The sequence below is a fragment of the Ornithorhynchus anatinus genome, chromosome 6, assembly GCF_004115215.2.
Source record: "Ornithorhynchus anatinus isolate Pmale09 chromosome 6, mOrnAna1.pri.v4, whole genome shotgun sequence".
In the NCBI taxonomy this organism is placed as follows: Eukaryota; Metazoa; Chordata; class Mammalia; order Monotremata; family Ornithorhynchidae; genus Ornithorhynchus; species Ornithorhynchus anatinus.
Window position 1 is genome coordinate 16,338,954 of NC_041733.1, and position 13,479 is coordinate 16,352,432.

Here is a 13,479-nt window from a genome sequence, read left to right on the forward strand (position 1 = left end):
TAGTTTATCAGTTAATGGGGTGGGACCTGTCTAAGATAGCTCAGTACTGGGGGAGCTCTCATGGGTGGATGTTACCTTAAGGATCTGTTGTAATAATGGAGTTCAAACCTCCCAACCCCAGGAGTTTCACCCCTTTTAAACTTAGAAAGTGACTATCACAATTTATCCCTGATTTATCTGCCTCTAAGGGATCAGTTCTTACCTGAAACATTCTGTGCTGTGGCTTCAACTTTTCATTCATTCAATCGTATTTGAGTGCTTAGTGTGTGCAGAACACTGTACTAAGCATTTGGAAACTACAATTTGGCCACAGATAAATTCAGCTTGTGATCTGTCTGATCCCTAAGCAACTTGGGTGTGGAAATCTTTCTCCATAATGACCAAACTAGAGGTGTGAGCCTCTCAGCTATCTCTTTTGCATGATCCTTAGCCTACAGGAGCCTGGATTTTTGAAAAGCCCCTCCCTCCTCCCTTGGGCCCCACTCCCACTCGGCGTGAGGAATGGACACTGGTGACACATTCATCCATTTATTAGAATGGTCTGAGACAGAAGCAATACTCTCTTTACTTTCAGGACTGATGTTACAGTTTGGGAGAGGACAGGCACAGATGTGGGGACTCTGATTTTTGCCACTTCTGGGCCTGTTCTCTCCCTGCCTCCCAAGCCCATATATGCCTGGTTCACTTACCAATGATGGGTTACAGTCAGTGGGTAGAACACAGAGAAACAAACAATATTTCACAAGCCACACTGCTTAGAGGGTCCTGAGGGGGGCAGGGACACACTATGAGGGGTGATTGTTTTTTTCCATTTTGCTCTTGGTTTCCTACATTTTGCCTCTTCTCTCCCCTGCATGCTGAGGGGAACCTGGAAAGGACAAGTCCATTCCTACCGCCCAACCTGCTAAAACCAGGTGGAGAGAGGACAGGCCCCTGCTAGCAGCTGGAAAGATCGGACACCACGGGTTATGGTGCCAGGAAACATTCCATTTTTGAAAAAAAGTAGAAAGAGTCTCACTGACACCCCTTATCTGGAAAAGCTCAGCTTTCCTCCGCCCCTCCCTTCCCTCAGAAATCGCAGCGGTTCATCATAAATATTAAATAATCACATTCTGTGGGCACCTCCAGCGCCCCACTCCCCTCCCCCAAGGCTCACCTGCAGTTAGGGTATCCTTCTCGAGGTTGCCAGGGGCTCTAGTGTTCTCTGATAGAGACTGTCGTTGTAGCCTCTCTTTCTAGCAGCCCTCACGTTTCCCTCAGCAGGGTGATGGGGGCTTGCGGTGGGGCAGCAGGATTGAGCAGGAGCTCCTGCTAATCTAGAAATAGGTAGCCTCTGCTCCACTAGCCTTTCCGCAGCGGGGCGCCCACCCCCGGCTCCGAGAAAGTCAGGCTCGTGAGGCACCAGAAACTTAGCCTGGCCTCGCCCAGCACACCAGACGAGTTGGCATCCCTCCATTCCAGAGGGGATTCCTTAACAGTTGATTTTTTTCTCCTTTCCACCTGCACCCTCCTTCAAAGAGAGCCCCTCTGGTGAGGACAAGGGGCAGCTGAACAAAAAGCCATTAAAATTATTTACACAAAGGGACAACTGGGGAAGCCACGTGCTTGCCTGAAGCCGTAGCCTAACCGGAAAGGATGCCTTTCCGGGGAAAGGAGCTAGACGTGAGCAGGGGTCCTCAGCTCCTTTGACTGTATTACAGCTCACCTCCTTCTCCTCACGCAGGGCTGGCTGTTCCCACCACCTTCCAGGCCGGGGCAGAGGGGCCGGTGGGCAGGAATCCAGTAGCTTGTCCACCATCTGCTTGGATGGAGAGGGGTTACTGAGCTAGTAACCAGCTAAGGCTCATAGGATCCCTCTCCTTTCCCCACCATCTCTGTTCTCTGCTTCTCTCCTCCTTTGCCAACAGCCCCATCTTGCTCACATCATCTCTGAAAGAGCGGAGAAAGAGGAGTGCGACTCCAGGCAGGGGGACTACCCACAACCTTGCTGGAGTCCACCACCGGGGGACTGAGCTAAATGAAAAGAGGAGTCACGTGAAGCTTGGCAGCATCAGAACCGACGGGCTTCCGCAAGGCACGGCCCGCCGGAACACTTTAGAGAGCAAGCTGCCCTTTCCTCTTTTACAGCCGACTCCTGAGACAGACCGCCAAGTTCTTCAGAGAGAGAGAGAGCTGGAGAGAGGAGACTGCAGACTCCTCCGGAGAGTGTGAGAAAGAGCCAGAGACAGACTGGAGTGTGGGTGTGGGTGGGTGTGAGAGGGAGAGACTGGAGACATAAATGAGAGAGACTGGAAAGATTGTGTGAGACTGAGGAGAGAAAGGAGAGAAGCTGAAGAGTGTTGAGTGAAAGGAGAGATTGGAGAGTGTGAAAGCAACAGAGAAACTGGGGAGTGAGGAGAAGTGTGAGTGAGAGATGGGGAGGGGAGACTGGAGAGTGTGAGAGACTGGTAAGAGAGAGAGTGTGTGTTTGTGCATGTATGTATGTTGGCATGCATGAGCAACTACACAGTCCTCTTGGTTACTGGTAAGTGGTAAAAAAAGGACCAGTTTGCCACCATGTAATCTTGAGGAAATGGGGCTCTCAGAGAGGGGACCAGTGATTAAAGTCTGAGCCTCAACCCAGGAGATGATAAAAGGATGCAGGGAGAAGTGGGACACAGAACAAAGGCTTTCCCCCTGAAAAGACAAGCATCTTATAGATGCTAAGTAAACATCAAAGGTATTTTCTACATTTCATCTATTTACAATACTTTCCCTTTTGGACTGATGGCTAGAACCTGGCCAATATTTTGGCACCCTAGTTAGAACGGTGTCTGAGAAACTCCAAGAGTTAGCCGCTCTGGCCATCCCCCAAATTTCCCAATTGGAAGAGAGGAAAGCTGGGGAGAGAGAGATGGGCTGGGCTAAGAGGTATTGAGCTTCCGGCCTCGACTAGCCCTCCGACTTCCGAGAATCCCCTCCTGCCGGCTTCAGTGAGCCAACCCAGGACTCTTTGGCCTCCGGAAGATGTGCTAGTGATATTGCCGTCTCCCAAGCGCTTAGTTCAGTGAGCTGCATATAGTAAGTGCTCAATATTAATGACTGATTGAGAGGGCAGGTTTCTGGCTTCCAGGCAGGGGCTTGGGGTAGGGGGTGAGAGAAGGAGGAAGGGGAGAAGTGGGAGGGAGCCCTTGGCTTGAAGATATCCTTGAAGCTTACTCTTAATAATAATGGTGGTATTTGTTAAGCTCTTACTATGTGTCAAGCACTGTAATAAGCACTGGGGCGAGGGGGGTAGGTATAAGATAGATAATCAGTGCAGATGCTCTTCCAAGCCAGCTGGTTTCCCACCTGCCAGCCTCTCATCTCTGGAACAACCTGGATCTCATTTGCTTTCTAAAGAAGTCTGGGAGGAAGCAGAGAGCGACGGGAGAATGCTGCTTCCTGGCTTACCTATCTCCGGCCTCAAAGTAACGAGCCAGGCCAGACCCTACCACAGACCTTCAGACTTGGAAGCCCTTACCCTCACAATTGGAAGCCCTTCCTCCCCTGGAAGCCTGGTCGACCACATTCAAGCTGATAACGGGGAACAGGTCAAGAGTCAGCTGGTAAACCAGAGCACGCCCAGGCAGAGGATGGCTTCATGGGATGATTCCACAGCACCTCTATCTCTCTGGAGGGCCAAAGAACTGGCCGTCAAATTCCCTCATCAGGATCCCACTTCTCGAGGTCCCTCTCCTCAGAGATTGGGGTGGTGGGAAAACGGGGAGGGGACCCCAAATCCTCGGCACAGACCAGAAAGAAGGAACTCGATCCCCGCTGGAAGGGCGCTGCCCATAGACCCCACCTCCGGTCACAGACGACAGCGGAGTGGAGCCCCGGAAGTTAGTAACTGTGCCATTTGTTAAGCGCTTACTATGTGCCAAACACTATACTAAGCGCTGGGGTAGACACAAGATTAATCAAGGCGGACACAGTCCCCGGCCCACCAGGGGCTCGGCCCTTATCAGAATCCTGGAGGGGCGGCAGAAGAAGCTACGGGCCGCCTCGACTGAAGAGGCTTCACCGTGGTACCGAACGATCAGCAATCCACCTAGCACCCCTGAAGTTGGGGAAAGAAGTGGAAGGGGCGGGAAGACGGGGGTAGAGGTGTTTTATCCTGGGTAGCATGGCAAGTTACAAAGTAACTCTTATGAGCCTTAGAAGCTGAATTGTATTTTTAGTTCTTAAAAAAATATATGTACATCTATATATATATATTTATATAATATATATATATCTGTATAATCTATACAGCTGCACAGGGAGGAGCTTTTGGCTCCCACCAAAAATGAACACTCAAAGAATAATGCAAAGCACTGCAGTATGGCATGCGGGTTAGGATTAAGCCACGTAGGTTTATGATTTCAGTTTCAGAAGACACAGTCGAGCCAAACAGCGAGGGAGCAAGTGAGTCCCAAGGGGCTGGAATTGGGATCAAAAAATCAGTCACTAGCCACCAGCTAGCTCACCAACACGAGTGTAAACGCACACATACACACACCTGCGCGCACACACACGCACCTGCACACAAACACACACATTCACAGGTAGCATCAGCGATTTACAGGGACTTTGCAGTGCCTAAGAGAAAGGCAGTTCTCAACATGCACGATGGCACATCACCAGGGAAGCAGACAAGCCTCTAGTGCCTGGTTCTCTTTAGCTGTGGTCTAAAGCTCTCTCTCTCTCTCACCATGAAACAAAAAGGACAATAACATATCAGAATCCCAAGTTAAAATTTGGGAAGTCACCCGAATTCCAGGTGAGCAGATAAGCTGAGCTCCCTCTCCCCCACAAACCCGTCTCCCAGTCTGCCAAGTGAACCTCACCCAGCTCCCAGAAACCCAGGTATGGATCCTGTCTTTGAAATCGGTTGGCTTCACTCCGGCTTCTCAAATGACACCAAGGGAAAAGGAGCGCTAAGAACGACACCTCCAAACAAAAATCTTTGGCCAACGTGGAAATGCAAAACTCTACGGGGCCACCTTGCGAAAGTCCAGGAGAAACGTTCAAGGATTTTGTACTACCACAAGCCGGGGACCATTTCTGAGAGGGACGGTCCTCATTTGATCTAGAATTATCGGTCAAGAGCCGCGGCCTACATCTGGATTTCTGGAAGCGCCACTGAGGTCGCTCTCTATAAAGAATTCGAGATCGCTCATCAAAGCTTCTGGGTCCCGGGAGGCCTGGTTGGGAATTCTTAAACGTTTCTTTCTGCGGAGGGAGCTCCTGCCGGCTCTTTACAAGTTGTAGCTCATGTCCCTAATTCCCTGGAGAATCCTCTTCATGTGGCCCACTTTTGTTATCCCCAGATCCTGAAAAAAACAGAGGAAAGAACTTGGATCACTATCACCTGTCAATGGAGAACAGATGATGATGATAATAATCACAGTGAAACAATAAAATAAACAATAGCGGCAGTTAAGTGCTTACTATGTGCTAATCAGTGTGACAAACAGATCGGACCCAATCCCTGACTCACACGGGGCTCACTGTTTAAGGGAGAGGTAGGACAAGTATTTCATTCTCATTTTACAAGTGTGGAAACTGAGGCATATTGTAGTTAAGTGACTTGCTGAAGTAGAGCTGTGGCAGAGCTGGGAAGAGAGCCCAGGTCTCCTGACTCCACATATATTTTTAATTCTTTCGATTTTTATTGATGGTTGTTTACTTGTTTTAATAATAATAATGATATTTGTTAAGCACGTACTATGTGCCAAGCACTGTTCTAAGCGCTGGGGTAGATACAGGGTAATCAGATTGTCCCACGTGGGGCTCACAGTCTTCATCCCCATTTTACAGATGAGGTAACAGGCTCAGAGAAGTTAAGTGACTTGCCTAAGGTCACACAGCAGACAAATGGCAGAGCCAGGATTAGCAGGGATTGTCTCTCTTTATTGCTGAATTGTACTTTCCAAGCACTTAGTACAGTGCTCTGCACACAGTAAGCGCTCAATAATTACGTCTGAATGAACAAATGAACACAAGGATTCTTAGCTGGACTGTCCCAGAGACGAAGAGGACGTTTTCTCTGGCAGGTAGGGAGAGGTTAAAATGAAGAGTAGTAACATGTTCTGCCCAAGTTAGTAAATTTGGGGGTTCGGCAAAACTTGGGGGGGGACTCCTGCCTCTCCCCAATTCTAAGTTGCACCGATACTTTAGGCCTCAGACATGTGTTCCATCCTATAATAAAAAATATGAAAATAACAATAATAATAATACTGGTATCTGTTAAGTGCTTACTATATGCCAGGCATTGTACTAAGGACTGGAGTACATACAAGGAAATTGGGTTGGACACAATCCCTGTCCCACATGGGGCTCAAGGTCTTAATCCCCATTTACTGTAGCCCAGAGAAGTGATGTGACTTGCCCAAAGTCACACAGCAGACAAGTGATGGAGCTGGGATTAGAGCACAGGTCCTTCTGACTCCCAGGCCCGTGCTCTTTCCACTAGGCCATGCTGCTTCTCATAGGCACCGAGACTGTGGCTATAAGCCTATGGTTCCTTTGGGCTGTTCTCATGCCATCAAAATCCATCGTCATTCTCTCACCCCAGCCTCTGTGTGAGCTGGCTGGGGAGGGAAGAGAGGAGGTGCAGGTGGAAGAAAGGAAGTTGGCCTCAAATAGCAAAAATATGCCCAAGTCCCTGGCCAGGACTGAACCTCAAATCTGGATCTGTACCCTCCCAGTGCTTAGTGCAATGCTCTGGCTCAGAAACGCTCAATAAATACGATTGAACGAATGATCTGAGCTGCCAGATGAGATGAGGCAAAACATTTTGGAAAAAACACAGCCACCAAAAAGAACATATTTCTACTGTGATCTTGTATTAGTGTCAGGTGAAAAAAAAAAGGCAATCTGCAGAATCCACCAGTTCTGGAAGTCTATTTTAAACATACTTAGTGGAGTAGAGAAGTGAGCCGCTGTTTAGTCCTAAGAGAGCCTGCCCAGGATGTGTTGACGCAGATCTGGTAAAATACAAGCCCCTAAAATGACCCTCTCCATTCTCAATCTGGTACCCACCTAGCAATGGGTAATTTAATGAAACATGCACCACTTCACCCTCCGCAAACCCAGACTTGGTAGCACTTTGGATTTAAAGTTCTCTCTAAGTCAGCAGAGTTCATTCATTCACTCAGACGTATTTACTGAGCACTTACTGTGTCCAGAACACTGTTCTAAAGGCTTACAATAGAACAATAAACAGATACGTTCCCTGCCTGCAATGGATTTACAGTCTAGAGGACTTAAAAGTGAAACTCCTGGAATCCATGGATGTAGATGGGGTCTTACCCCCGATGGGAGGCGGAGGAGGCATGTGCTTAAGATGGGCAAGGGGGCATTTAGAAAATGGGGGGCACAAACACATACACCCTACCACCTGCACATCTCCCTTGCCACCGGATGCTCTTCAATCCAGCTGAACGGCAGGCAAGAACAAAGTGCTGGGGAAGGGAGTAGGAGAGGGATGAAAAGAAAGAAGGATGTGGGGGGTGGGGGAAGGTTGGGGGAAGGGGAGGGGGAAAAGGAGGAGGAGGAAAAGCAGCAGCCCCATGGCCTAGTGGATAGAGCACAGGCCTGGGAGTCAGAAGGAGCTGGGTTCTAATCCTGTCTCTGCCACTTGTCTGCTTGTGTGACCTTGGGCAAATCACTTCACTTCTCTGTGCCTCAGTTCCCTCACCTGTAAAATGAGGATTAAGACTGTGAGGCCTAGGTGGGAAAGGACCTGGGGCTAATCTGATTATCTGGTATCTACCCTAGTGCTTAGAACAGTGCCTGGCACATACTAAGCGCTTAAATACTGTAATCATTATTATTATTATTTTTACTAAGAAGGAGGAGGAGGAGAGGAAAAAGAGAGGGGAATGGGGAAAGAAGGAAAGAGAATGAGAAATGGAAGGCAAGGAAGGGAGCAAAGAAGTAGCCGGGAGGCAAGGGGGAGGCATAGGTGACATTGGAGTGGGTTCCTCCTCACCTCTGCCTATTCAGCTGGGCATTACACATTCATTCATTCAATCGTATTTCTTGAGGGCTTACTGTGTGCAGAGCACTGTACTAAGCACTTGGAAAGTACTATTGGGCAACAAATAGAGACAATCCCTACCCAACAACGGACTTGCAGTCTAGAAGTGGGGAGACAGACAACAAAACAAAACGACGGGCATCAAGAACCTCAATACAAATAGAATTATAGACCTGTACACATCATTAATAAAATAAATAGAATAATAAATATGTACATATGTACACAAGTGCTTTGGGGAGGGGTGGGGGGGGTAGAGCAAAGGGAGGGAATTGGGGTGATGGGGAGGGATGGAGGAGCAGAGGAAAAGGGGGGCTCAGTCTGGGAAATCAGACTTGCTCTCTTGCCTCACACTCATCCTCTGGAACTATTTTTGGGACTTCATAGTGGATAGAGCTCAGGCCTGGGAGTCAGAAGTTCATAAATTCTAATCCTAGGTTTGCCACTTCTGCTCTGTGACCTTGAGCAAGTCACTTCACTTCTCTGTGCCTCAGTTACCTCATCTTTAAAGTGGGGATTAAGACTGTGAGCCCCATGTGGGACAGGAACTGTGTCCAAACCCATTTGCTTGTATCTACCCCAGTGCCTGTCACACAGTACGAGCTTAACAAATACCACAATTATTATTATTACCTCTTGTAATTATAAAGCCTAATTCAGGCAGGCAAATCCCCACCACGATGAAAGCCCGCTCTCCTCTGTTCCTTTTCTTTTTAACGATACTTAAGCACTTACTATGTGCCAGGCACTGTTCTAAGCCCTGGGATAGATACAAGCTCCTCGGGTTGGTTGGACACAGTCCACATCCCACATGGTGCTCACAGTCTCAATCCCCATTTTACAGATGAGGCAACTGAGGCCCAGAGACGTGAAGTGATTTGCCCAAGGTCACACGGCAGACAAGTGGAAGAGCCATGATTAGAACCCAGGTTCTCTGACTCTCGGGCCTGTGCTCTTTCCACAAGACCATGAGGGCAGAGGTTCCCTCTGACAAGGTCCAACCTTGCCCAGCTGAGGCCACGGACAGCCCTGGGGGTATTTGGAAGGAGACTGTTCCACAGCAAGAGATGTGGAAAAGGAGAGGAGAAATGAGGAACTGAAGCCAGTCTCACTGCTGGAGGTGAGGTCGCTTTGCTCATCGTGAGAATGTGGGGGTGGCTAAGGCCTCGCTCCACAGAATGCTTATCTGTGTGTTTGGGGTTCCCGTGCTGGGAAGGACTGACGGGGGTTGTGACTTGAGCCTGAAAAAGAGCTCACAGAACAGACACCACAGAAGGATACTGCAGAGGTAAGAGCCAGCCGCAGAGAAAGCAGGTGCAGATGAAATGGACCAAGAAGCTTAGAGATGGACAAGTGGCTGAGGTTGGAGAGGGAAAACTGGGGAGGAAATAGGAGGAAGAATTTTGGGCAAACAGAATTAGTAGGCTGAAAAGCCAGTCCCTGGTACGAAAAGACAGAAGGACAAGGCAGCAGACACCAGTTTCCTAGAACACATTTCACGGCCTCAAAGGGCCACACACCACCACGTCGCATATCAAGACCGTGAAATGTGCACACAGTACACCGAGCTTCCTGTTATCTCTCTAACAGGGCATCCCTGATAATAATCTGATATCTTGACACAAAGATGTCCACTCCATGGGGCGGTAGCCCCTTTTGTAGATCTGCTCAAACTCAGGTCTCTAAAACAGACCTGAGAGTTTCCAGTTGGGGCGGGAAAGACCCCAAATGGCGGCTTTCTGACCTATTAGCTCTCTGAAGCAGGGTCCTTCCTGGTGCCCACCTCCTCTATTATTACTGCTCTTCTTGGGCCCGGCCCCCAACCCTCAAAATGAAAATCTGGCAGATTTTAATGGCCTCTTCAAAGCTCCCAATGTAGGCACCTTCCCTCCTGCCTGGAATGCCCTCCCCTTTCAATAATAATAATAATGTTGGTATTTGTTAAGCACTTACTATGTGCAGAGCACTGTTCTAGGTGCTGGGGTAGATACAGGGTAATCAGGTTGCCCCACGTGAGGCTCACAGTCTTAATTCCCATTTGACAGATGAGGTAACTGAGGCACAGAGAGTTAAGTGACTTTCCCACAGTCACACAGCTGACAAGTGGCAGAGCTGGGATTCAAACTTATGACCTCTAACTCCCAAGCCTGTGCTCTTTCCACTGAGCCACGCTGCTTCAAACCACCAGGCCACAGCTCTCCTCATCTTCAAAACCTTTCCGAAATCCCATCTCCTCCAGGAAGCTGTCTGAATAATCTTTCGTCTCCCAACTATCATCTCAGCCCTTCTGCCCTCACAGCCTCTGGAGTAAAAGTATACTTTATTTACCTCTAGACTGTAAGCTCGCTGTGGGCAGGGAATGTGTCTTATTGTTATATTGTTCTCTCCCAGTAAGCGCTCAATAAATACCATTGAATGAAGGAATTTACCTACTCTATTTAAGCACGTCTTCCTCCTTTTAGTAAATTTTTTAGGTTCGAATTAGTAGTTTGTCAGCTCCTTGGGGGGAGGGGTCGTGTCATCTAAAACTACTGGACTCTCCCAAGGACTCAGTCCAGTGCTTGGCATCCAGTAGGGGTTCAAAACCATCTACTCTTTGAGCGATGTCCCACAGAAGGAAGGACAGGGGAATCAGGAAGCAGAAGGCAGCCCAACTGAGGGAGGGCCATGCTACCTGAGGGTCATGCCAAGTACATGCCAGCTTGGCTTGGGAAGGGCAGCCATCAAGGGCGGCGGAGGGAGGAGGGAGATGGAATACCTTCAAGTCTCTTCTCTCCAGCAGGATCAACTCTGAGCCCTGGATGTCATGGCGGATAAAAATGTCTTTGTATTCCCCTAAACCAAGCGCGTCCAGCCAAGAAGCCACCTCCTCAGTGCCCCATTTGTCCACTAGCAAAAAGGAAAATCAAAGACGATCGACTCAGCAAGAAGTACAGAGAGAAACGGCCAAAAGCAACACACACCCACACCCACACACAAAGAAGCCACAGGCAAAGCACAGAAGGGGTCAAAAAGGAAAAATGAGAGGAGCAGGAGAGGGGTCGCTTGGGGGGCACGGGAGAGGGTTTGTGGCACGATAAAAGGGGTGGCTTTGACAAGGCATCAGAAACACACGTTTTTCACACTTCGCTCCTCTATTACCAACCTACTCACTGTACCTCGATTTCCTCTATCTCGCCACCGATCTCTTGCCCACGTCCTGCTTCTGGCCTGGCACGCCTTCTCCTCACCTTCAAAAACTTATTGAAATCTCATCTTCGCCAAGAGGCCTTCCCCGACTAAGCTCTCAATTCCTCTTTTCCCATTCCTTTCTTTGTCAACCTGATTTTCTTCCTTTATTCACCCCTCCCTCAGCTCCACAGCACCTAAGTCCACATAAGTCATTTATTTATGTTATTGTCCATCTCCTCCGGTAGACTGCAAGTTCGCTGTGGACAGGGAATGTGTCTACCAACTCTGTTGAATTATACTTTCCCAAGCACTTAGTATAGTGCTCTGCACACAGCAAGTGCTCAATAGATACAACTGATTGATTGGTAGAAACCATGAGCCCAAGAACCAGGACCCTAGTTCTGGAGGGGATTGGCTCCCACCTACTGCGGACAACGATGGTAAAGGAAGCCTGGCATGTGCAATCTTAGCAGTGCGGGCTACTGGCTCCCTTCTTCCTCCCTCAATGTCCGTGTATGGCCGGCCGGCTTGGGAAGAGGCGTTCCCCATCCTGCTTCTGACCAGATCTCAAGGTCTCCGCCAGCCAGGCACGGGCTACTCGATCTCATCTGTCACCTTTGGAGGCAGAGCCGGGATAATCAAGCAATCATATTTATTCAGTGCTTATTATTATCAGTAATAAGAATAACGGTATTTGTTAAGCGCTTACTATGTGCCAGGCACTGTACTAAATACTGGAGTGGATATAAGCAAATCAGGTTGAATGCAGTCCCTGTCCCAAACGGGGCTCACAGTCTCAAACTATTTTACAGATGAAGGAACTGAAGTGAAGTGACTTGCCCAAGGTCATACAGCAGATAAGTGGTGGAGCTGGGATTATTACCGATGGCCCTCTGCCTCCCAGGCCCACATTCTATCCACTACGCCACATTGCTTCTGTTTGCAGGGTACTGTACTAAGCACTTGGGAGAGTACAATGCAACAATATAACAGGCACATTCCCTGCCCACAATGAGCTTACAGTCTACAGGGGGAGGCAGACATTATTAATAATAATAATGATTCTTGTTAAGCGCTTAATATGTGTCAAGCACCGTTCTAAGGCCGGGGTAGATATAAGTTAATCAGATTTATATAAATAAGTCAATTATGACTATGGGCATAAGTGCCGTGGGGCTGGAGAATAAAGGGAGCAAGTTAGGGAGACGCAGGAGAGGGTGGGAAAGAGGAAATAAGGTCTCAGTCAGAAAGACCTCGTGTCAGTGCGTATCGAGAACCAGGGTCTCCTCCACCTTGTTACTCCTCTGTAGAACACAGGCCCGAGTGGTGGGGGTTATGGCAGGAAACGGCCACGGGAGCAGGAGAGAAGGGGGATGGTGGATGCGGGATATCCAGGGGCCAGATGGAAAGCAATGACACCTGCCCAGAGAGTCCAGAATTCCAGATGTCTTGCTGGGACTCCCAAAGCCTAGAAATAGTCAGCATTTGGAATTTGCTGCCACAGAAAGTTGAACGTACTGGTCTTTTTTTTTCGGATGGTATTTGTTAGGTCCTTACTATGTGTCGTGCCCCGTACTAAGCACTGATCATAAGTTCATGTGAGGGAGGACCCTGCTTCTCTTGTACTCTCCCAAGTGCTTAACACAGAGTCTTGCACTCAGCAGTTACTCGTACCTACCTCTGGACTGGTATTTTTATGTATACATGCACAAACACACACTTATACACACATTCTCTTTCTTGATAAATTGGATAACTATTATATCAGTACTGCTTTCACCTTAATGAGTGAACATTGATCACTTCCCATTCTGGAGGAAAAGTCCGGAGGAAGGGCAATTGAGGTTTCGAGTGGGTGACAGGGATAAATAATTTAACAATCAATCAGTGGTATTTATTGAATGCTTACTATGTGCAGAGCACTTGGGAGAGTATAATACAACAGAATTAGCAGATATACTCCCCGCCCATATCAAGCAACGAGTCTATAGGGGAGACAGAAATTAATATGAAAGCCATAAGTACAGTCTCCCTTTATTCTTTTGAAGGGAAACAGCTGGGTCTTGGGACAGGAACAAAGCCAGTTTTGTCTTTTTTTTTTTTTTTAGTATTTGTTAAGCATTTGCTATGTGCCGGGTACTGTACTAAACACCAAGATAGACACAAACTAATCGGGTCAGGCACCATCCGTGCCCCACATGAGGCTCACTGTCACTCAATCATACTTACTGAGAGCTTATTCTGTGCAAAGCACTGTACTT

General features: G+C 48.3%; 1 protein-coding gene across 6 annotated transcripts in view; it reads right to left on the bottom strand.

Annotated features, from left to right (window-relative positions):
• Positions 1 to 514: 514 nt before the first annotated feature.
• Positions 515 to 13,479, bottom strand: part of DGKK (diacylglycerol kinase kappa) — a 161,760-nt gene continuing 148,795 nt past the window's right edge. For 5 of the 6 annotated variants that reach the window (XM_029067526.2, XM_029067519.2, XM_029067521.2 and 2 more), the window contains 2 exons: positions 10,806 to 10,936; positions 515 to 5,336 (listed from right to left, as the gene is read on the bottom strand). In XM_029067526.2, the coding sequence (XP_028923359.1) occupies positions 5,262 to 5,336; positions 10,806 to 10,936 (206 nt within the window). In that variant the 3' untranslated portion in view covers positions 515 to 5,261. The remainder of the gene's footprint in view (positions 5,337 to 10,805; positions 10,937 to 13,479) is intronic. The other variant, XM_029067527.2, reaches the window with a different exon arrangement.